General features: G+C 38.1%; 2 protein-coding genes across 18 annotated transcripts in view; both read right to left on the bottom strand.

Moving 5' to 3' along the window:
- Nucleotides 1–1,209: 1,209 nt before the first annotated feature.
- aftpha (aftiphilin a) lies at nucleotides 1,210–17,457 on the bottom strand. Of its 15 annotated transcripts, none has more exons than XR_015475773.1 (11): nucleotides 17,092–17,457; nucleotides 12,254–13,795; nucleotides 11,264–11,412; nucleotides 9,754–9,880; nucleotides 8,922–8,978; nucleotides 8,602–8,724; nucleotides 7,705–7,968; nucleotides 5,649–7,572; nucleotides 4,663–5,550; nucleotides 4,334–4,457; nucleotides 1,210–2,676 (listed from the first exon to the last, which is right to left on the bottom strand). XR_015475773.1 is itself a non-coding variant. In XM_087235726.1 (10 exons), the coding sequence occupies exons 2-10, from the start codon at nucleotides 13,757–13,759 to the stop codon at nucleotides 2,529–2,531; spliced, it is 2,382 nt and encodes a 793-aa protein (XP_087091852.1). In that variant the 5' UTR covers nucleotides 13,760–13,795; nucleotides 17,092–17,457; the 3' UTR covers nucleotides 1,210–2,528.
- A 4,950-nt stretch (nucleotides 17,458–22,407) lies between these two features.
- The window catches only part of lgalsla (lectin, galactoside-binding-like a), a 9,826-nt gene continuing 6,748 nt past the window's right edge, over nucleotides 22,408–25,485 (bottom strand). Inside the window, exons 5-6 of one of the 3 annotated variants that reach the window (XR_015475935.1) lie at nucleotides 24,843–25,485; nucleotides 22,408–24,477 (exon numbers count right to left, since the gene is read on the bottom strand). The exon at nucleotides 24,843–25,485 is cut by the window's right edge and continues 312 nt beyond it. The gene's annotated coding sequence lies outside the window, so the exon portion shown is untranslated. 3 annotated transcript variants of the gene reach the window in all.

Raw genomic sequence — 25,485 nt, 5'->3', positions numbered from 1 at the left:
CGCTTTCATTGGTTTATTTATTTTGATAACATTATCAGAGGCTGCGCAATGTAATATATTGCAGCTATTTTATAATATTAATATAATGTTATAAAGTGGTATTTTAATGTTTGTGTTTGTTTAAGTTTCTTATGATTTTCAGTATTTTAGCATTTAAATATTTTAATTAATAAAATAAAAAATACCAAACTAAAGTGATTATTTTCCACACAGGATGTTTCTCGTAGCAGTGAATCGGTTCGTTCTGATGAGTCAAAAAGTGTTGATTCATCTTTCTAAAATGTGAAACAAATCGCTCTCTAACTCCTCCCATTCTGCTTTTGGCCATGCCTCCTCTCTCATCACTGATTTCTCATTAGACGATTTCCTGTTTACACAAATAGATGACTTTTTATTGGACAGCAAGTCTGGGATTGGCCAATCGGCGCTTTACTCCAATCAGACGTTCAAATTAGATCTGAACGAACTGGACCACATCATGGAGGTTTTGGTCGTGTCATAGTTTTTTTTTTTGGACAATTATATTGTGATTTAATTTTGACGTCAATTTATTTTTAAAATAGTATTTTTTTTTTGTACTTTATCATGAAATTAGGGTTACTATGGCATTAAATATATACGCTTTGTTGGTTTATTTATTTTGATAACATTATCAAACGGTGCGCAATGTAATGGCGTAATATATTGTGTCTAATTTATAATATTAATGCAATGTTATAAAGTGATATTTTAATTTTTTGTGGAAATTTTTTATAATTTACAGTTTTTTAGCATAACATTTTTTTTCTATTTATTTAGGTGACTGATAATTTGTTGCGTACATCACAATAAATTTGGGAATAAAAATATCATAAAATATGAATAACATGCAAATATGAAAGTACTTTAGAGTCTTTAGTCTATATAGGAGTGGGTGGAGCTAAATATCTATTTTGGGCTGCTTTGCTTGCATCGAATCTGATTGGTGGAATTCCAGCAAAGGATTATGGGTAATGTAGTTTATCACCATGAATTGTTATAAATGCGAACAAGTGTTCAACAAAAGTACAAATAACTAACAAATTCCAAAGTATATCACTTATTTTAACTAAAAACTGATTCATCTGATAATCAGAGCTTTGAAAATTCATGAAAAAGTGCTCTATTGCTTTCAGTTTAGCCAATAGAGAAATGATTGAGACTTGAACAGGATTTCACACCAGCGCAGCGTTTTCTCTTAAATTATTTTAATTTCTTGTGTACACTTAAAGAAAATTTACACACTTTTTTTTTTTGTTCTTCAAAGAACCCGTGCATGCGCGATTGACCTCGGTACAGGCTCTTTAGAGATATCATTCATCGGTATGAGTTTTCCATAGGAATTTTCCCATAACAATTTTTACATGTTTCATAGTTTGACTGTACACAGTCTGAAGCCACAGTTAACTATGTAAGCAAGTTCTTCCGTATATCTTTACAATGTGCAAAATCCTCCAGGAGACAGACTAAACAGTGACACGACTAAATAAAACGACGAACAGACGAAAAATAAACAAAAGCCAAAAGGATGAGAAGACACTTCAGGCGGACGTTTCCCATCACGCAATCCACAATGATGGCAGACGTCCTCCAGAGGAGTCACGAGAGATTAAATAAAACAGCATGACCGAAAACACAGGGAAATCAGCAAACTGTTACAGCAGATATTGGTCCCTTATTCTCGATACATCTATATATTTGTATATATCCAAGTTAATCATTCACTCAACGATTCCTTCACTACATTACAGTCGGAAGCCAGTGGTTTCAACTAGCATTAAAAAAATTGTTAAAATAACAAAAGATGAGCAGCTAGATATTAAAGCTAAATCTGTCAGAGTGAAATCAAGATAATCAATAATTAATCTATAATGTGCACAACAGAAACGTGAAGTGTTCGCTAATGCATGTGGGAAATCAACAAAACTGAAACCTACGAAAGTTTTAACGATATAAATCCTAACGTCAGCCGTAATGATGAAAAACTAAGGCCTTTGTTATGCAAAAAAACCCCAAAGAAATCGAGAAATTTGCAGGCGGTTTGGTTTCAAGTCGATATAACTACGCATTTATATATAATCTAAGTACAAATCCGATCATTCACATCCTCATTTGTGCCGCTGAAGGACTTTTAAGCCAGTGTTTCATAAAAACAAACCATGGAAAATAACAAAGTGCCTCGGTTTCTGTTCTCTCTCATACACACTAACATAACGGTGAAGAACACTCGAAAGGAAAACAAAGTCTCATCCCTGATTATATACAGATTGGCTCTAATATTAACACAAACTCTTCCTACAATCAATCTACGAATAAAATGATCTAATCCTGCCAAATTGAGCCGATTAGCACTCTCTCTCTGACGTACCGGACGATGTATTTGAACTTAAAAACGGGCAGAATGAGGAACGAGAGCTAGAGAACTGAAAGGATGGCATTAAAATCATAGACGGGGTCGAATATTGTGGAGCTGGAGAGCGATACACAATGAAAGAGAGGAAAAGAGCGCGTCAGTCGGGCGTAGAGGACGAGGGCAGGAGAGGAGTCAGTGTGGAGGGAAACATCAGCACTTTAGCCTGCATGAAGGACAGATCCGGCAGGCCTGAGATCACCCGCTGAGCCTCCGGGCTCAGATTCTCCTCCTTCGGCACTGGCTTTCTGCTGAGAGAGAGAGAGATCAGAACGATCAGAGAGAACAGACCTATCAGAGAAAGAGAGATCAGAGCAATCAGACAAAAAGAGAGAGAGGGAGAGGAGAGAGAGATCAGATCAATCAGGGAGATACGATCAATCAGAGATCAGACCAATCAGAGAGAGAGAGAGAGAGAGAGAAGTCAGATCAATAGGGAGAGCAGTCCAATCAGATAGAGATCAGACCAATCAAAGAAAGAGAGATCAGACCAATCAGAGAGAGAAAGAGAGAGGGAGATCAGATAGAGATCAGACCAATCAGACAGAGATCAGACCAATCAGTGAGAAAGATCAGATCAATTAAAGAAATAGAGATCAGACCAATCAGAAAGAAAGATCAGACCAACTAAACAGAGATCAGACTAACCGGACTGAGAGATCAGACCAATTAAAGAGAGATCAGACCAATCAGACAGAGAGATCAGACCAATTAAAAAAAATCAGACTAAACAGACTGAGAAATCAGACCAGTTAAAGAGAGATAGAGGCGAGACCAATCACAGAGAAATAGGCATCAGAAATCAGACCAATCAGAAAGAGAGATTATACCAACTACAGAAAGGGACATCAGAGATCAGACCAGTAAGAAAAAAAAAGATTAGACCAATCAGAGAGAAAAAGATCATACCAATCAGATAAAAAGATCAGACCAAATTATAAAGAAATATCAGACAAATCAAAGAGAAATCAGACTAACCAGACCAAGAGATCAGACCATTCAAAAAGAGATCAGACCACTCAAAAAGAGATCAGACCAACTAGACCGAGAGATCAGACCAATCAAAGAGATCAGACAAATCTGGGAAATAAAGATCAGGCCAACCAAAGAGAGATCAGACCAATCAAAAAAAGATCAGAACAATCAGAAAGAAAGATTAGACCAATCAGAGAGAAAAAAAGAGATCAGACCAATCAGATAGAGAAATCAGACCAAATTAAAAAGAAAGATCAGACCAATCAAAGAAAGAGATCAGACCAATCAGAAAGAAAGTTCAGACAAATCAAAAAGAAATCAGACTAACCAGACCAAGAGATCAGACAAAAAAAAAACAGACCAACCAAAAAGAAAGATCAGACCAGTCTGGGAAATAAAGATCAGACCAATCAAAGAAAGATCAGACCATATAAAGAGAGATCAGAGTAAACAGAAAGAAAGATGAAACCAATCAAAGAGAGATCAGACCAATCAATAAGAGATCAGACCAATTAAAAAGAGATCAGACCCATCAATAAGAGATCAGACCAATTAAAGAGAGATCAGATCAATTAAAGAGAAATCAGACCAATCAAAGAGAGATCAGACCGATTAAAGAGAAATCAGACTAGTCTGGGAAAGAAAGATAAAAATCAGAGAAAGAAAGATCAGGCAAATCACAGAGAGTGATCAGACCAATCTAAGAGAGATCAGAGAATTTATAGCAATACCAATTAGATAGAGAGAGTGAGATCAGACTAAACAGAGAAAGAAAGATCAGATCAGATCATATATGAGTAAATGTTTCAACATTTTGATATGTGTACACTAATATCAATGCATCAGAACAGTTGAGAGCAGTGCTGTTCTGAACTCATTCTGAACTGCAGTGCGGCTCCCTCTGGTGGAGAGTGAATGAGTTTCACTGACCTGGTGGAGGTGCTGGTCTTCTCTACAGTCGACATGAGGCGAGCAAATGCATCCACCACTCGACTGCTGCCCCCGCTGACCTCCAGCTTTACCTGGGTCAACTCATACAGCTCTGGGTCAACACCTGCACACACACACACACACACACACAAAACAAATAAACAAACACATTTACTGCACATTTGTCAACCACCCACATAGACACACATGCAAAAACACTAGTTTGAACATAGAATTAAAGATACAGATGCAAACAGAGCAGAAGAACGGACACACACACACCGAGAGAGAAAGAGATTTGGTGTTAAAACAGAAAGGTTTGGTCAAACCTGGAATAGAGGTGGCCGTGCCGGAGGGGGATTCATCCACAGGGCCGAAAAAATCGAGGTTGAGCAGAGACGAGCCTCCACTCGCTTCAGAACCACAGAAGAAGAAGAAGGTGGTTATGGAGAGAAAGAGGGAAACGAGACAGCAGGAGTAGATGCATGATCAGATTAGGGCTGCACCATACTGGAACAATATGAGATAATACTGTTGAGTATTGCGATGACCATGGCTGTTTCTCAAATGCAAAATCGCAGAGAATGGACTTATGTTCTCGAGAGGACCAGTCTTACTAGGTTACCTCAGGAAGGTACCTCAAACCCTAAATGTGTTCATGTCTTTATTAAGATTTTCATGGTTAAGTTTACTTTCACCGTTTCATTTAAGGATAAGTAAGTTATATCTCTGAACTTTACTGCTAAATCTATATAAAATGCTGCGCTTTCCATCTCCATTATTTAGTCGCAATGAATTCTGGACTTATCCAGCGAGTTCAGTGCTCAAGTCTGCATCAGTGTCTCCTCGATATATCAAGAACTCATCCTTCACGCATCCTCTGTTCTTGTGGTCTTGAGTTTTGAAATTAAACTTTGGATGTTGATGATGACGTTACACGAGGACACAAGATCGCTGAAGAACACATACTGAGAAACAGCCTATATATCTTACGATCAGAGGTTGCGTTAACCGAAAATTTTCGATCCGTCATTCTGACGTGCTATGAGTTCTCTGATCTCTCTCTCTCTCTCAGATTGGTTTGATCACTCTCTGTGATTTGTCTGATCTTTCCTTCTCTGAATTTTATCTTTCTTTCCCAGACTAGTCCGATTTCTCTTTAATTGGTCTGATCTCCCTTCAATTGGTCTGATCTCTTATTGATTGGTCTGATCTCTCTTCAATTGGTCTGATCTCTTATTGATTGGTCTGCCCCTCTTCAGTTGGTCTGATCTCTTATTGATTGGTCTAATCTCTCTTCAACTGGTCTGATCACTTATTGATGGGTCTAATCTCTCTTCAACTGGTCTGATCACTTATTGATTGGTCTGATCTCTCTTTAATTGGTCTGATCTCTCTTTAATTGGTCTGATTTCTCTTTGATTGGTCTGATCTCTCTTCAATTGGTCTGATCTCTTATTTGTTGGTCTGATCTCTCTTCAATTGGTCTGATCTCTTATTGATTGGTCTAATCTCTATTTAATTGGTCTGATCTCTTATTGATTGGTCTGATCTCTCTTTGATTGGTCTGATCTCTCTTTGATTGGTTTGATCTTTCTTTCTGGTTGGTCTGATCTCTCTTTATATGATCTGATCTTTCTTTGATCGGTCTGACCTTTCTTTCTGATTGGTCTGATCTCTCTTCAACTGGTCTGATCACTTATTGATTGGTCTGATCTCTCTTTAATTGGTCTGATCTCTTATTGATTGGTCTGATCTTTCTTTAATTGGTCTGATTTCTCTTTGATTGGTCTGATCTCTCTTCAATTGGTCTGATCTCTCTTCAATTGGTCTGATCTCTTATTGATTGGTCTAATCTCTATTTAATTGGTCTGATCTCTTATTGATTGGTCTGACCTTTCTTTCTGGTTGGTCTGATCTCTCTTTATATGATCTGATCTTTCTTTGATCGGTCTGACCTTTCTTTCTGATTGGTCTGATCTCTTTCTCTGATTGGTCTGATCTTTCTTTCTAATTTGGTCCAGCTGATGGCGATTGCCCCTATTAATTAGCAGTTGTCTTGTTTTGTCGGCATCAAGGAGGTCGGGTGTTTTGGAGCGCATTTGTGAGCACTACAAAACGCAGAGGGGTGCAGCCGCCGCCCCTGGTGCAGAAAGAGCGCGTGCTGAGGATTTTTTTTCTGGTGAAACGAGGGCTTGCAGGATCGGTAAATCCCAAATTCAAAGAATCCTGCAAACGTCTTATCACTTCCGCTGAAGTGGAGCTAGTTGATGGGCTTGATTATGCACAGGCAAGCATCCAGTTCAGGTCGACGCAGACCAGGAGGAGGATACGAGTTAAGGCAGATAGGCCTACAGAACATCGTCTGAATAGTTATATTTTTAAGTTGTGTTCTTAGTTTAGTCTATTATTTATATTTTGTAATATATTTTGTTGTTTATAGCTGCATGTGTTCAGGCACAAAGGGTCGCGTTTAAATTCCCTCTGCTGTCAGTGCGAAAAAATATATACAATTGTTGAACAATAAATTAGAGTTGATTTTTGTTCAGTTGTTAAATAAATAAATGAATAATTTAGCCTATATGCTCGTCGTGCAAGTTAATGATTAAAATATGAATGAAAAAAGCTATTAAAAAATATGCAAATTAATTGACGGTCAATAATAGGTTATGACGAAATTTTTACAACCCTCTCCGTCAAAATGACGGACGATAGCAACCTCTGCTTACGATACAACATTTCCCTAGAAAAATGCAATTTTTTTAGCTGCGTTTAAATCATATATTTATGTAATGATATAAAAACAAACAGGTAAAAGATACCAGTTGAAAAAGTAGGTGCAAACTTTAAAACGCTGTTATTCTGACTCATTTTCTGTTGTCATTTTCCCCTCTCCTCTAGACTCCGCCCACTAGTGTTTATTTCAGCTCTGGGTTCAGCTTTCCAGCCAATAGCAGAACCGCAACTACTGGAGAGGCGGGGCTAAAGATAGCACGTTCACATCTGATTGGTCAAATTTAGCTAAACAACCAATGCACAACATAAATGTAATAACTAAATAATAATAACCTTTATTTAACCAGGTATGCAAATTTACAATGACGACCTGGCCAAGAGGCAACATAAAAAGCAGATACTATGCAGAAGGGACATAGTTCAATAACAATTTCACAAATGCAGATAATAACATATAAAACTAAGGAAAACTAAAATCGAGCACAGCGATCTTGTACTATTAACTGGATTGACTTTCTAAAGGATGATAGTGGAATGAAAGTGTTGAGCTTTAAGGTCTGCTGCAGATGATTCCAAGCATCAGCAGCAGAAAACTGAAAAGATTAGCGACCTAAAAGACTTAATGCATATACTACTATCGTGACAATCATGCCATATATTGTGCAGCCCTAACTGCAGATATTCATTAGATATGAGATCTACATGAGTGGATTAGTGTTAGCAAGAAGCTCAGCTCACGTAAATTGGGCTTATGGTTAGTTTTAAGACACAAGGAGTGAAAAGGCTTTGTGTTTTCCCGCTCTTTTCTGCAGTGAGAGAAACCACAGACTGATCTTACCGTCCAGAGGGTTGGTAAGGCCACTGCTGCTCCAGTCAAACTGAACAGGAGGAAGAGACTCCTACAAATAAAACAAAACCAATCAAAACAATTATAATAATACAAAACACTAATATTTTTCATTTAATTAAGGGGGATGTGGGTGTATTTGCATATTCATAATCAAATCTCAGAAAGTCTTATTAGATTACCTGATAAAAAAATTGTTTTGTTTAACACATTTCTAATCATAATAGTTTTAATAACTCATTTGTAATGAGTGATTTTTTCTATCTTTGCCGTGATGACAGCACATAATATTTTACAAGATATTAATATTTAAGATACTAGTATTTAGCTTAAAGTGACATTTAAAGGCTTAAAAAGGTTAATTAGAGTAAAGTTAGAGTAATTAGGCAAGTCATTGTATAACAGTGGTTTGTTTTGTAGACAATCCAAATATTGCCTAAAGGGTCTAATAATATTGACCTTAAAATGGTTTTAAATGAATTAAAAAGTCTTTTATTTTTACTGAAATAAAACAAATAAGACTTTTTATCCATGAGAAAAAAATACTTTTGAAAATACTGTGAAAAATTCCTGAATCTGTTCAACATCATTTAGGAAATATTTAAAAAAGAAAAAATTCACAGGAGGGCAAATAATTCTGACCCCAACTGTATATACATGTGCAGAATGAAGGCTGAAGGTTGACCTGTGTGCTGTCCGGTGGACAGGAGCTCAACTCTGTGGCGACTGAAGGAGATTGTGCTATTGAGGCGATCATTTCGGCAGCAGACACCGGCTTCACAGGCTCTTTTGTGGGCTCCAGCATCCCCTGCAGATCCACACGTGTCAAAGATGATTGATGAAACACACATGAACGACTAGAATAAACCAGCCTGCATCACTCACTCACACACACACACACACACACACACACACACACACACACACACACACACACACACACACACACACACACACACACACACACACACACACACAGTTTGCTTGCAGCTGGACTGGACTCACCAGACTGGCAGCGTACATTGGCACAATCACAGGCTGCTTTTTATGGCCTGTAAACAGCTGAGGAGAAACACAGAAGAGGAGAAAGTTAACGATAAAAGGCTCACAAATTCGGGAAGAAATTAACCATTGTAATGTGTATATTTTTAGCAAAATAAAACATTTTATCAGGATTTTGGGTAGACGGCAAGTTAATCTGTGCAGAAAATAATTACAATTAATTTAAAAAGCTGAAAAATGTAAGTGGCAAATTTCTTCAAGGTGCAATAATTTATAAGAACTTCTCTTAAATCAAAATAAACAACAAATATAATACAATAAATAAAATACTAAATATTATTTTACTATTAAATAAACAATAAAAATAATGTATAGAATGTTTGTAAATGAAGCTAAATTAGGCTATTAAAGTATATTTTACAAGAATATTTCATAATGTCACTGTAAATCAAATGTATTTTTATTTGTGCATAAATTCCTGCATCATTTTTAGGCCTTAAAAACGATGATCAATTCATTGAAAGACTATACAATTATTTTCTTAAATAAACAAACAATATTAAGAAAAGAAAAATACTATTAATGCTTATGTCATATAAAAAAATAACTAATTACCTAATATTTTTAGCAAACAGTAAACAAAGCTTCTATTTAGACAGCGGCCAACAACTATAAAACCGCGCCACTGTTTTCTGTTCATTTATATGCATCCAGCTGATAATATATTAAGCACAACTGCACTAACACGATAAACAACATCAACTTTAAGTGCACAGCTAGTTTCCTATTTGCATTCAAAATGACCCAACCCCACATGTCCCGCAACTGGACTCACTATATTTCTAGTGTCGATACCCAGAGAGCAGAGCAGAGCTTTATTGGTGTAAGAGCCGCCCCACTGATATCGCAGACCGAAGGCATTATTCACATCCTGCAGCTGCTGCCACACGTCCCGCACCGCCCTGCAGAACCCCCAGGAGGAGACAGAGAGCATTAATGATCACCACACTGACATTAAAGTCGTCATGAATTAAAGTTAAGATAATGCTTTTTTCAGCAATCTTGACATACATCCACCTGAAATGAGAACGATAATCTTTAGGAAGCAACTGGATATTTATAAGATGATTGACAAATGGATGAATTCAGAGAAGCAAAGAGACACCCACTGACAACCCGATCTAAATGACTGATAGCCCCACCCTAAAGGAGTAATAGTCCACCCCACATTACTGATAGCTCTGCCCTAAAATATTAATAGCTGCGTTGTAAATTACTCATATTAACCTCTCCCTAAATGACTGAAGGCCCCTCCTAAAATTACTGATAGCCCACCACTGAATTACTAATAGCCCTGCCGTGAATGACTGATAGCCCCGCCCTAACTTACTGATAGTCCTGCCCTAAGACTAATAGACCCGCCCTAATTGACTGATAATCTAACACTAAATGCCTGATAGCCCGGCCCAAATTACTAATAGCCCCGCCATAAATTACTGATAGCCCCGCCTTAAACGACTGATTATCCCGCATTAACTGTAGGATAGCCCTGCCCTAATTACTGACAGCCCTTGCCTAAATGACTGATAGCCCGGCCCTAAATTACTAATAGCCCTGCCCTAAAAGACTGATAGACCCAACCTAAATGACTGATAATCCTGCATTAAATAACTAATATCCCCGCCCTAATTACTGATAGCCCCACCCTAAAGGAATCCTGCATTAAATAACTGACACTCCACCCTAAAGGACAGATAGCCCCGCCCTAAAGGACTGATAGCCCCGTCTTATAGGAACGATAATCCAGCATTAAATGACTGATAGCCCCACCCTAATTACTGATAGCTCCACCCTAAAGGACTGATAGCCCCGCCCTAAAAGACTGATAGTCCTGCTCTATTTACTGATAGTCCTGCCCTAAAGACTAATAGCCTGTCGGTGCCAGTGGTGTAGTGGTTAGGGCATCGACACATGCACTCCGGTGCTCACGGAGACCAGAGATTTTGCCTTTGATTAGCCCCTGCTCCCCATTCTTTCCTGTCAATTCTCTCTACTTTCCAATGCAATAAAGGTGAAAACCCCAAAAAATAATTATATAAAAAAGACATATAATAGCCCAGCGCTAATTACTTATAACCCCGCCCTAATTATTGATAGTCGCACCCTAAAGGACAGATAGCTCTGCTGTAAATTGTGCTCATTGAAAAGATGAAAAAGTATTTCCATGTGTTCTGACATGATGAAATAAACGATAGAGCATAATCTGAAATAATAAGAGTTTTTATTTCGTCCGTATAATATATGTATAGCAATTTTGCACAGTGCAGTGATGTGTCAGCGCTCACCCCCTGGTCTGTCCTCGGTCTCTGTCCTGCTCTTCTGATGGAGGTTTGAGGAAGCTGTGGAGTGTGTTCACCTCATCCTCCACCTGGGGAGACACAACCAGCTCAAAACTGACCTGGAAGATCTTCTCCAGACGGCTGACAAGTGCCGCCTTAGCAACAAAAAACACAGAAAGAGGGAAGAAAAATCATTGTGTTTGCTTAGTATAACAGTGTTAATATGCCTCCTTTAAAATTTTTATTACTTTTTTTCAAATATTTCTCAAGTTTTTTTTTCTTCTGGAAAAAGTTTTTTTTTTTTAATTATTTTGGTTTTGGCTGGAATCAAAAATATATTTTTAAAAAGGTCAATATTATTAGCCCACTTATTACCCCAAGAAATTAGTATTTTTTGATTGTCAACAGAACAAACAACTGTTGTCCAATGGTTCAACCTAACCAACCTAGTTAAGCCTTTAAATTGCACTTTAAACCGAATACTAGTATCTTGCAAAATAAATAGTCAAATATAATGTACTGTCATCAAAGCAACAAAAAAAAAATTGTAATTAGAAAATAGTTATTAAAAGTATTCTTTAAAAATGTGTTGGAAAAAAACATCTCTCTATAATATTATTATTAGCCCAATGTTATTAAAAGCTAATTATTTTACCCCACATTTGTAAGAAAGTCTGATTTATTTAATTTTTTTTTATTTTATTTATTTTATTTGACATGCTTTTGTTAACATGTTTCCTTCCAACTTAATGAATAATCAGTGAAATGAGTGAAATGGAGATGTCTGAAAAGGCTGTGTTTTTGCTCAATCAACCATGTAGACAGAGTAAACCATCCAATCTGGGTACATTCCTCAATCTGATTTAATTTCCTGTAGACATTCCTGCCAGATTCTTAATACCTTTGAACATTCAGGAAAAGATAACAGCATGGGGTTGGGAGAAAAACTGCAATGACAAACTGCCAATTTTCAATGTTATCGGCATTCAGGCTTACCGTTGTGCAACTTTTGCGCTCCTCCACACCAGTAGGGGGTGCTGTGTCAGGCTGCCATTTATCTCCACTCATTTGAGCACATGCTCCATCCTGCGCCTGCTCAAATGTTGCCCACGATTCCTCTCCATTTTGGCTCTGATCCGGCTCAGAAAACGCTTGCCAACCTCCGTCATCGGCTCCATCGTTCCCCTGTGCGGAGCTAAAATCCGCAAAACTGTCACTTCCAGGAAAGTCCGCAGACGTTGTGGCCTCCTCAGCTGGCAAATCCGTTTTACTAAATTCTTTTGATGTGTCAAAATCACCAAATTCGTCATCTTCAGTTTTCTCTGCGGCCGCTTCAGGCTGAGTGACTTGCGTCTCCGCCCCCTGCTGGTCAAAATCTGCAAAACCACCTGCACTAAATGCGTTGGCATCTCCAAAGTCTCCGAAGTCTCCGAAATCCTCGTCGTCGTCCTCGACTAGCTGGCTGTGGTCAGCAGGTGTGGCGGTCTCCTCCTGAAGAGGAGGTGATGGTACGGATCCCGTCGTGCTAAAGTCGCCGAACTCTTCGAGCGCCTCTGTGGACAGCGGCCGACCGAAGGAGGTCTCAGTTTCGGTTTCTTCAGTCTCAGAGCCTTTCTCGTCTGATTGTCCTCCGCTACATCTCTCACCATTAGGTGACACGCTATTGTCATCGCTCTCGCTTCGAGCAACGCCGTTAAGAGTTAGCGATGTGCTAACGTATTCAGTAGTATTAGTTTCTAGATCTCTTTGATCTAAATCTGATCCCTCATGAAAACCCAAGTCCCCATTGCTGAGACCTTCAGAGCTTTCTGAAGGGAGTTCAAACCCTGTGATTTTTGAAACCGCTTCTATACTATCTTCACACTCTCCGCTAACGTCATTCTGAGCTAATCTACTCCCTTGATTGGAAAGTTCAACACTGTCGCTAACGTCGTTCTGAGCCACTCTACACCCTTGATTGGAAAGCTCCCAGTCTGTATTTGAAGGCTGGTCGTGATCAGCATTTGAAAAAGCAGAGAAATCTGCAAAATCGTCGTCAGATTCGTTGTTTTTGTGTGGCGTTGATGCTTGCTCCAAGCTTGCAAACCCGTTCGTAAGCACTTCAACAGTGCCATTGCAGTCATTGTCAGTTCGAGAGCTGGTGGGAAACTCCAGGGATGTGATGTGAGCTTGATGCTCGGTCAGCTTTTTGAGTTCCTCAACACTAACCGTTCTGCCATTTGGCATGCCAGTCTGGCCCCCGCCAGGTGCAACGCCGTTAGCCTTGGTAGACCCGGCGGATTGCGAAGACAGACCCACGATCCGTCCATTGCTCAGCAGCTCAGGTGGCGAGGTGGCGTTCAGGGCCTGAGATTGGTTGAAGGTGGTCGGCGTGTCGAACTCTGAGAAGCTGGTGCTGTTCGGGACGCCGGTGAAGTCGCTGAATTCGTCCTCCTCGTCCTCGCCAGCGTCCTCCATCGGCGGCGGAGAGGAGGAGTAGATGCGAATCACATCAGGCTCCATCAGGCCTTGAGCAGAAACACACGGCACAGCTCACACCTGCAATGGAGACCAGCAGCATGACTGTAAAAGAATGCCTGAGTCCAAATAAAGACTATTACAAACCAATATTATCCAATGATAATATCTTCCCCACCGGGAAGACGATAACAAGAACTATATCTCGATAATTGGACTGCAAAAATGCTTTTCTTACTTAGGTTTCGTCTCGTTTCTAATCCAAATATCTACATATTCTTAAATCAAGAAGCATTTTCTAGACAAAGCAAAAAGTATTGTCGTGTTTAACATGGCAAAATAACGTGAGTTTTACATTCATTCATTCATTGATTTTCTTGTCGGCTTAGTCCCGTTATTAATCCGGGGTCGCCACAGCATAATGAACCGCCAACTTATCCAGCAAGTTTTTAAGCAGCAGATGCTCTTCCAGCCGCAACCCATCTCTGGGAAACATCCACACACACATTCACACACAAACTCATACACTACGGACAATTTAGCCTACCCAATTCACCTGTACCGCATGTCATTGGACTGTGGGGGAAACCGGAGCACCCGGATGAAACCCACGCGAAGGCAGGGAGAACATGCAAACTCCACACAGAAACGCCAACTGAGCCGAGGTTCGACCCAGCGACCTTCTTGCTGTGAGGCGACAGCACTACCTACTGCGCCACTGCCTCGCCCCTGAGTTTTACCTTAAAAAAGCAAATAATCTTCTAGGGTTCAACGCAAAGGATTTTTTCTACGGGCCCGATCGGAGCAGTGGTTCAGATTTTTACTTGCCCTGCCTATATTTTCACCGGCCCAACCAAAAAAAGTTCATAGTTTGTTTTTTGCCACAAATTAAAAAAATTTTTTTTACAATTTTTGTAAATCTAGAATTTAAATATTTAAAAAATGTTAATAAATTTATTTTGAGCAAAATTCAAAGTGTTTTGCAAACAAAAGTAGCAAAATGTGCAGGTATTTTTATTGCAAAACAAAATATGGCTGAACTGCCAAACTGACGGCAAACGGTACAAAACATGACTTCATTATTTTAGTCGAGGTGTACCCTCATTAATGTCTGCTTCCAAGACGTTATAAACAAATGTTTTAGCATCATCACTTGACGTTGCCGCCATGTTGCTGTCTCTTCGCTGTACTGATTGTAACAAAAAACAATAACGTGCTCACAACATCCAATCAGCTAAGAGGAACCAAGAAGGAAGCATTTGAAGGCTTAAAAACACAAACTGTTTCTCGATTCTGACTATATTCGCACGAAATTGACAAATAGTCACAGGCAAATTAAACTTTAGTGACAGGGGATCAGTGGCCCGATCGGGTCAGTAACAATCCTGTCTAGTGTCCTGAGCATCTCACACACTGGCCCCGGGCCATCGGGCAGTCCTTATTGTTGAGCCCTGAATAGAGTAATCCAGATATATTAGCACTTATTTTACATCCCTAATCCTACCCAATGCCAAAAAACAAAACAATACCTTACTAACTACTAATAATCAGCTACTTAGTAATTTACAGAGTTAAATGTCCTAGTTAATGGTTTGTTAATAGCATGGATTGTACATCAAAATAAAATATAAACAAAAACATTGCTAATAAACATAGCATTTTAAGAGAAATGTAATACCTTAAGAAATATTGTTACCTCAATACTCAACAATATTGCATATTTTTCCAGTATAGAATTAAGTAACAATAAATAATAAACAGTTCTGATATTTAAATGTGTTTATCTAAAGCACAGACGAACACTGGAACAGCTCTAAATAGTCGCTCTCTGTTGGCAGCGCTCACTATCACAGCGCTCGAGGGTCTATTTACAGAAACAGGTTCTTGTTGTTTAACTCGAATCAAATCAAGCGGAGTAAAAGCAGACAGATTGCCTTCAAATCAGACGTTAATTAAGTGCTAACGGGAGAAGTGGCGACTGTGGAGGAGCAGAAAACCAGATCCATTCTGAAAGACCAAAGACGGGAGTAAACTGAAAGAATTCAGACGCACAACGCAATTATTTGCAAAAGAGCAAAGCAAATATAACAGCACTATTGTGTTAAATGTCAGCACTGTGTTTGTTTAAAGGTGGGACAAACAATCACTTTTAAAAGCAGAGGATCGTTGCCAAACCACAGTTTACATTCACGACACTTTTGGAGCTTGACCACAATTTTCTACACTCATAAATAAATTATTTAATATAATTTATAAGATTTCTAAATAAATAAATTGGATTACATCTGTGCTAGTGTAACCTTTAATCTAAAACCTTTAGTTTTTTTTTCCAATGAAGAACTTCACAACTTAACAATTTTAAGAACTGTGAGTAATAAGGAGTATATGCATGTATTTATATATATATATATATATATATATATATATATATATATATATATATATATATATGAACATAAAAATTAAAACACATGCTTGTTCCAAGCTGTACAAATTAAATATATATAACAGAATAAATGTCACCACATTAAAATATACTGCATATATATTATATTATTTTTTAAAATAATAGTTATATTATGTATAAACATATCAAATACAAACATTGATAATGTAAATAATTAAACCTACACATATTGTGATGGGCTAACAAGTCACATTTATAAGACAACTATTGTACAAATGTAATTAATAAAAAAATACTTCTAAATAAATTGAATTATATCTGTGCAATTATAACCTTTAATCTATAACCTTTATTTTTTTTTCCAATAAATAACAATTTAGTAGGGTAAGTAAAATAAATAGGGTATATATGTAATATGTATTCATACATTTCTCCAAGTATACAGCAATTTTAGGTGCTGTAACGTTACATATTTTAATAACTATATGAATATTTATATATTTCTTACTTTCACTATCATAACTGTATCCTAAAATTCAGTGGTACTAAAGTAACATGTTATTAAATGTTGTTGGATATTAAATAACAGCATTCTAGTACACAAAGCACACTTTAATACAGAGGTTATTAAATGTGTAAAACACGATGGTTTATTATCAACAAACCGGATTTTAACATCACAGCTGTCAAGAAAGAACAGGCCTAAGTTACTAAATTATAATCTACATATCTAGTAATACTCCACACAGCTGATGAGAACATTAGTTAACGATAACCTACATTAATACGAGATTAAATCTGAATTAAACACAATCACTGACATGCCATATTTCAGATGGAATCGAATCGGTTATTTGGGGATGTTTACATTACGGCTAGCTGTTAGCTATTAGCCTGCTCCTCACAACAGCTCAATTCACCTGTCACCATTCAACAGGGTGTTTACCCGTCAAAATAACCTCGCTTTTACCTGACACTGAAACGAAAATGCCGTAGATCTCGTGTTATTACTCTCCAAATGACCCAGACTCGAGCTACTAGCATGCAAACTCAAAGTAGCATTAGAATCCATTGAATAACACGGACGATGCTAGCAGGCTAATCCTGTGTGCTAACCGCTAGTTTTCGCGCAGCTGTCAGTCGTATTTTCACCTCAGGAGTCCGGAGTGGCGAATCCCGTCATCCCGGCGAGCATCTGGAGCTCCACATACAGACACAACAAAAACACACACCGCCTCTTTTCCTGTGTGTATGTGTGTGTGAATGTGTGTGTGTGTATCCTGCTCTTTTCCGAGTATTACCCAGCATGCATCATGGGCTGTGGTGTGGCACTTCTGGATTCTGACGTGTGTGGATTGGATGAAGATCATTTTGGGGGATTTATTTATTTATTTATAATTGAACATATAGTAATGCCGAACCACTTATCATCATCAGTACATCTTCACAGTACAATAACAGGTGCAAAAAGGAACATAATAGACTCATAAAATATGACTTTTGCTTCTTGTTCAAGCTACTTATTTAATATGAGTTGAGCCAACGCAATTCTAAAGGGTTTTTTGATGGACAGCTTCATTGTTTTATGTTCAGTTCACTTAAATTTGTAAAAACAGATTAAGTTGTGTTTGGACAACATGAAGGAGTTGTATGAAATCCTGCATTTCTTTATATTGTACATACATAAATAATTACATTATATAAAGATAAATAAAATATAAAATAACTAAAAATAAATGAAAGGGGCTTTACCTGTAGTTTTTATATATTTTTTTTTTATATATTTAAAAATTCAGTCTAAATGAATTTATTCTAATCAATTGTATTCATTTATTCTTTATAAGTAAATTATTAATATTATTATTATTATTAATCTACTTTAAAAATGTTGTTTTAATTTGTTTATTAAACAGTTTTGTTTCTTAGTGGTAAAAATGTGTTGTTGATATCATACATCACTAATAAAAAAAATATAATACAATTTTATTCTAATATTTGTTATTTTAGTCAAAAAAAGGCAATTAATATTATAATTTTTAATTAATAATCTACTTAAAAAAACTTTTTTCAACTTTTGAAACTATTTCATTCATTCATTTTCCTTCAGCTTAGTCCCTTTATTAATCAGTGGTCGCCACAGTGGAATGAACCGCCAACTATTTTACCAAATGTTTTATGCGGATGCCCTTCCAGCTGCAACGCGGGAAACACCTATACACACCCTCATATACTACAGTCAATTTAGTTTTTTCAATTCACTTATATCGCATGTGTTGGACTGTGGGGGAAACCGGAGCACCAGGAGGAAACCCACGCCAGCACAGGGAGAACATGCAAACTCCACACAGAAACATTAACTGGCCCAGCCGGGACTCAAACCAGCGACCTTCTTTCTGTGAGGTGACAGTGCTAACCACTGAGCCACTGTCTCGCCTATTTAAAACTAAACTATGGGTAAATTGTTAGGGGTGTTTAAAGTTTTTGCTTTACTTGATAAATCAACAGATGGTCAACAAGCAACAATGCGTAAACATTTAACGTCATCATGTCAACACAAGAACTACACCAATGTATTATTGCACAGACAGCAGACATTAAATAAAGCCAGGCTCATTTTCTGAAAGAAATCCATATAGAAGAGCACATTTCCATCCCCTGAAAGAGAAACAATAGAGAAGCAGCTCAACTATACGGACTCAATCCTGAGGAAGCAAAGCGGGAGATAAGCAAATCAGCAGGAAGCAGTTAAACACACGACATGCCGGAAGAAGACAGGATGAAACTGCACAACTCAACCATCCAGCAAGTTTGAATTGGACAATTATTAAAGACTTCCCAATCTCATATCAATATTCAATTCAATTCACCTTTACTTTTCATAGTGCTTTTACAATGTAGACTGTGTCAAAGCAGCTACACATAAAAGATCATAGTGAACTGAAACAGTTTTCAGAGTTTAAGTTCAGTTCAGTTTAGTTCAGTGTGGTTTAATAATCACTACTGAGAGTCCAAACACTGAAGAGCAAATCCATCGATGCGCAGCTCTACAGATCCAGAACCATGCTAGCCAGTGGCGACAGCGGCGAGAGAAAAAAAAAACACCAATTGGCGAAAGTGATGAAAGAAACCAGACTCATTTGGTTGTGACCATTTTAATTTCTCCGCTGGCCAAACGTCTTGTGCAGAGCTGCAGTCTCAGCAGCAGAGGCTGGAGGCTGAACCTCAGCAAAGAGTCTGTCCCTGGAGCGTCACAGGAATCAGTCTCATGCTCTCCACTCCTCCATGACCACCACAGCAGCTGCTCAGGATACGGCCTGGTCCATGATATGGACACCTTGGGATCATCTTGATGCTGGTCTTGGATCGAATCAGTGACACCGCACAGTCTGAGCGCCTCGGGATGAGTATCTCCACATGTAAATTGACCTTATTCTAAAATGCAGAAGTGCGCCTGTTTTCGCGATTGTCTTGGAACTTCCGATTCAGTCGCCTATGGGAGAAATGACTAGGAATAATAAACGACAGAAAAACGGTCAAACTACTCGCTCTACAAACAAATGTCTGCATGACTACACAGACCAAGTAGAATAATATAATAAGAAAATATCAAATTGCAACATCAAACAGCGTAATGAACAGTATTTAACGTCAAAAAATGAATGAATGGAAGTGAATGAGACCGGAAGTCGAGAGACAAAAAGATTTAAATGGCAGCGCCCGCTCGTCGGCGGAGAATAAGGTGAATAGGGAATAAAGAGAATAATTAGCGTAGCTGCTGTTCATAGACATGCTGCATAGATATATACACTAGATATCGCATAGGGACCCTGAGCATGCGTCAATAGCGCCGCCACATTGGTACAGTGCTCCCAGGACAAATGTTATTCAACCGCACTAGTCAAGACAGTGTTATTACGTGAAGATGCGGGACTTTAGCGCTGTCTACGGGTGTAGTAACGAGCTAACAAAGACAACAAAGCACAAAGGCAGAACATTTCATAGGTAATATTAGGTTTTTTTTAATGTTTTTGTATGTTCTGAACTTTTCCCTGCTGAAAAATCCAGCTTAAACCAGCCTAAGCTGGTTGGCTGGTTTTAGCTGGTCGACCAGGCTGGTTTTAGAGGGGTTTTGGCCACTTCCAGGCTGGTTTCCAGCCATTTCCAGCCTGGTCTTAGCTGGTCAGGCTGGGAGATGACCAGCTAAAACCAGCTTGACCAGCCTAGCCAAGCTGGAAGTCCAGCCAAAACCAGCTATATCCAGCTTAAACCAGGCTGGTCAAGCTGGTTTTAGCTGGATTTGGCTGGTCATTTTCCAGCCTGACCAGCTAAGACCAGGCTGGAAATGGCTGGAAACCAGCCTGGAAGTGGCCAAAACCCCTCTAAAACCAGCCTGGTCAACCAGCTAAAACCAGCCAACCAGCCTAGGCTGGTTTAAGCTGGATTTTTCAGCAGGGTTGTGCTAATCAGGTAACGTTATTGATGATAACAGTCACTTACTGCATTCACCATACGGCAAAGCAGCTCCAACTCGCACTAAACACTCGGCTTATGCTAGTTTTGTTGAATAAAATCAGCAAACAATGCAAAAGAAATATGACAACGAGATGCTGCGCTGCCAGAAACTTGTATTGTCGGCTAACGTTAGTGAAAGAGTTGTTCGGGGGATTCATTCTCAAACGAATCGCTCCCTCCGTCAGTATGAGAAGTGAAAGCAGGAGAGGAGCTGTGTTTCAGGACCAAATTTAACAGGGAGGGTGAATAGTACATTTCTGTACACACAAACACAAGCTTTTTGTCAGGAATGCCCATGCGGTCACTGATCCATCAATGCAGAAAAGTGATGTAAAATTATAATTTTCGTAATTAGAAAAAAAAAATTACATACTAACATCCAGGAAAACTCCCGATCATAGATATATGTGTATAGGTGTATATCTCTGGCTTTGGATGGCCACAGTCCTCCACTGTACCTTGGTCCCGCATTCATTTCAAAGGAGCGCTACCCTGTAGCAAAATGGCGGCGCTATTGACGCATTCCGTCCAATAGACAACAATAGGCCAGGCGACATCTAGTGTATATATCTATGGACATGCTGTACAGGTGAATTGGGTACGCTAAATTGTCCATAGTGTATGAGTGTGTGTGTGTGAATGTGTGTGTGGATGTTTCCCAGGAATGGGTTGCCACTGGAAGGGCATCCGCTGTGTAAAAACTTGCTAGATAAATTGGCGGTTCATTCCGCTGTGGCGACCCCAGATTAATAAAGGGACTAAGCCGACAAGAAAATGAATGAATGAATTTAGGTTTGTCGTGTATAGTGTATACAGTAGTGTATTCTAACCTGATAAGCTATTTCGGCTTGCTTTAGGTCAAACTATTCACACTATGCATCTAATTTGACTTTACTTTGAGGCTTCATGTAGAAACAAACACCAGCTTTATGAGAAATCAGTCTTGTGAACTCTTACGGTGTCTATCAGTGCTCAAAATCTGCCTCAGACTCTCGAATAACCTCTTTCTTGCATGGACTGATTGGTGCGATTATGCATTCACAATGGTATGAACCATTATAGGGGTGGTCAAATGGATATCTATTATTTTACTTATTAACATTATTACTTAAAATACAAATCAAAGTGAACTCCATTAATCTTGTTTTCATGTCCTTCAGGGGGCATCAAGCCTTAACTAAGGGGGTTAGATCCCCCAATTTCCCCTGTAAATCAAACTCTAAGTGTAATAAGAAAAGATCAGTTTGCAACATGAAGAAGCATAATTAGCATAATGTCTAGAAATCAATAGAAGTAAATGAGACCAGAGGCGTCAAGCCAAAAAGATTTTAACAACTGCTTCCGCTCGTACATGTAATGTAATGTAATGTATTTTTTACTTAATGCCATGTCAGCAACCAAGGCTATTTTCATGGCAGGAATCTTTCAACAACAAATATACAATTTAAAAATCAACAAACAAAATAAAACATAAATTAAATAAGATTTTTTTGTGTAAATACATGATACAAATTCTAAATTCTGGTTTCACTTTGTTAAAAATGTCCTTAAAAGAGTTCATCTCATAAGAACGTCTTCTGGAATCAGTAAAAGCAGGACAGTCCAGGAAAATGTGTTCCGCTCGTACATGAGGAAACTTAAACTTAGATAAATGTAAATATGCACTCGTATATATTTCAACAAACAATACTATTTGTACAGTATCAGTCAGCTGTGTGTGCATGAGTGTGTGTGTGTGTTCATGCTGCAATCATCTCTGATGACACAATATCTTTTTAATTAGAAGCCTTTTTAATAATTAATGAGGACATGAATTATGTTAACATGACACACTGTGACTCATAAATACACACACACACACACCAAAAAAGCACTGGAATGCAATGATTTCTCCCTGATTTCCTGCTGGTCTGGAGGAAACAGAAGCACCTAATGGATTTCCTTGTAAATGCACTTGCTTAGCTATAAGTGAACGTCAATGGAATTATAACATCACTATTCTCATTAAACACTTGCGAAATCTCAAAATCACCCTGTTTATCAACACATGTCTAGAAAATAAATAAATCTCTTTAATGCGTTTAACTGCTCAGCTGCTTGTGCTTTTATATTAAGACTTCATTTCTATCACTATTTACTGCAACGTGTATCTTATATCTTCATTTATGCACCATAAAGTTGACACGATATCAAAACTGGCCTCTCAGTGCAATGTTGTGCTTGATTTGTTGACATTTGTGTTTTTAACATGCTTTAATTCAAATATAACTCCTCTAAAAATAAACACAATAGACGGTTAGTAAGCAGGTAAGTTATTTTAACATGTCACAATAAGCTTGCATTTGTTAATGAGTTAAGGAAGCATTTTTTATGAAACCTATCTCCATTCAGGTGGTGCGAAATCATCACATGAAGATATAATAAAATGCTTCTGTTCTTTATTTTGATATATACAGTTACAGTCAGAAATACTAGCCCTCCTAATAAGTTTGAATTCTTTATATATTTTTTCCCCAATTTCTGTTTAATGGACAGAAGATTTTCTCAACACAATAGATTTAATAACTCATTTCTAGTAAGTGATTTCTTTTATCTTTGCTATGATGACAGCACATATTTTACAACATTTTAACATTCAAGACACTAGTATTCATCTTTAAATGACATTTTAAGGTTAATTAGATTAAAGTTAGTGTAATTAGGCAAGTCATTGTATAACAGTGATTTATTCTGTAATTGAAAGTAATATTGCTTAAGGGGCTAATAATATTGAGCTTAAAATGGTGTTTAAAAAATTAAGAACTGCTTTTATTTTAGTCAAAATAAATCAAAAAAGACTTTCTCCAGAAGAAAAAAATATTATAGGAAATACTGTGAAAAATCTGAATCTGTTAAACATCATTTGGGAAATATTTGATGGAGGAAACAAAACATTCGCAGGAGGGTGATTAATTCTGACTTCAACTGTGATACTGTCATATATTTATAGCGGAAAATATTCAGAGAGCCGTCAAATTTAGGTCAAAATCATCAAAAATGCTCAATAATTTATTTAATTCTTTTAAATAAATGCTGGTGGAAAAAGAGTTAATAGGGTATATGCCGAGCTAGTGTTGTTCCCATGCTGATAAACTTCCGGTGACCTGTCATTGTGAACTTTTTTCTATTTTATACGGTTCCTTTTACAGTATCATGTCATTAATGTCATTAAAATACATTCAGTTAAATCAACTTTGGCATTCATTTAGTAGCTCAAGCGTAAAACGAGACAAAAAGCCGTTTACTCGCACGTGCCCGTCAGAAATGGCAGGCTAACGAAAAGCTCCATTGAATATACTGGGGTAAAATAAATGCTCATATTATAAAGATATGGCGGGGGAAATGTAATTTAATGCAGTGCATCTTGTATAATCTGAGACCCGGATAATAGATATCACACAGCTAGTGGAGATTGGTGATTTTTAAAGAAAACAGCTCTTAAACTCGCCGGTTTTTACATTGGCATACAGCGATTAACCCAGGTTACTGGCAAATTAAAAGTCCTGTTAGCATGCTTCGGCATATACCCTATCCTGCTGTGGCAACCCCTAATTAATAAAGGGCGACCGAAAAGAAAATGAATGAATGAATGAATGAATGAATGAATCACACACTGTAACAAATGCATTGCATATTGTTCTTAAAGAGACAGTTCACCAAAAAAAAAAAAATCTCAAAAAAGCTCCTCACAATTTCCTGGTTTTAAACTTCAACTCTTCTGTTGAACACAAAACAGGATTTTCTGAAGAATGTTGGGGAAAAAGCATCCATATACACTGCAAAAAATAAAAAAAAGTTGATTAAACTTAAAATTAGCAGTAGGTAGTGCTGTCGCCTCACAGCAAGAAGGTCGCTGGGTCGATCCTCGGCTCAGTTGGCGTTTCTGTGTGGAGTTCGCATGTTCTCCCTGCGTTCGCGTGGGTTTCCTCCGGGTGCTCCGGTTTCCCCCACAGTCCAAAGTCATGCAGTACAGGTGAATTGGGTAGGCTAAATTGTCCGTAGTGTATGAGTGTGTGTGTGAATGTGTGTGTGGATGTTTCCCAGAGATGGGTTGCGGCTGGAAGGGCATCCGCTGCGTAAAAACTTGCTGGATAAGTTGGCGGTACATTCCGCTGTGGCGACCCTGGATTAATAAAGGGACTAAGCCGACAGGAAAATGAATCAATGAACTTAAAACTATGAGGCGACTTGCAGTTTTTTTTTTGTTGACTCAATCTTTAACTTAAATACTGCACCTGACTTGATTTAAGATGTGTCAATCAAAAAAAAAGCTCCTTATGAAGTTGCCTTACAATTTTAATTTGAGTTTTTAATTAACATTGCATAAACAAAGGCAGCATGGTGGCTCAGTGGTTAGCACTATTACCTTACAGCAAGAAGGTCACTGATTTGAGTCCCGGCTGGGTCAGTTGGCGTTTTCGTGTGGAGTTTGCATGTTCTCCTCGAGTTGGATTTCCTCCGGGTGCTCCGGTTTCCTCAACAGTCCAAACACATGCACTATAGGGGAATTGATGAACTAAATTGACTGTAGTGTGTGAATGTGAGAGTGTATGGGTGTTTCCCATTTTTTTGCAGGATTGCAGCTGCGAATGGCATCCACTGCATAAAACATATGCTGGAATAGTTGGCGGTTCATTCTGCTGTGGCGACCCCTGATAAATAAGTGACTAAACCAAAGGAAAATGAATGAATGTAGGTACAAAAACAGTATAGAAGTAGTCAATGGCTGTTTTTCCACCAACATGTTTCATTTTTGAGTGAGCTGTCCCTTTAAGAGTGACAAAACTCAACCTTATAGTCAAGTTATTTTAAA

This window comes from Danio rerio, chromosome 1, assembly GCF_052040795.2.
Source record: "Danio rerio strain M-AB ecotype USA chromosome 1, GRCz13ab, whole genome shotgun sequence".
NCBI classification, from domain to species: Eukaryota; Metazoa; Chordata; class Actinopteri; order Cypriniformes; family Danionidae; genus Danio; species Danio rerio.
The sequence above is the reverse complement of the archived record's forward strand: the minus strand, read 5'-3'. Positions and strand labels throughout refer to the sequence as shown.

What these genes read in the sequence shown, in the direction of transcription:
- aftpha (XM_087235726.1), bottom strand. Translation starts at nt 13,759, where the DNA reads ATGGAGCCTGATGTGATTCGCATCTACTCCTCCTCTCCGCCGCCGATG. An exon ending in GTCCACCGGACAGCACACAG is followed by an intron (nt 7,969 to 8,601) that starts GTCAACCTTCAG and finishes TTTTATTTGTAG; the next exon opens with GAGTCTCTTCCTCCTGTTCA. An exon ending in AAGACCAGCACCTCCACCAG is followed by an intron (nt 2,680 to 4,333) that starts GTCAGTGAAACT and finishes TCTCTCTCTCAG; the next exon opens with CAGAAAGCCAGTGCCGAAGG.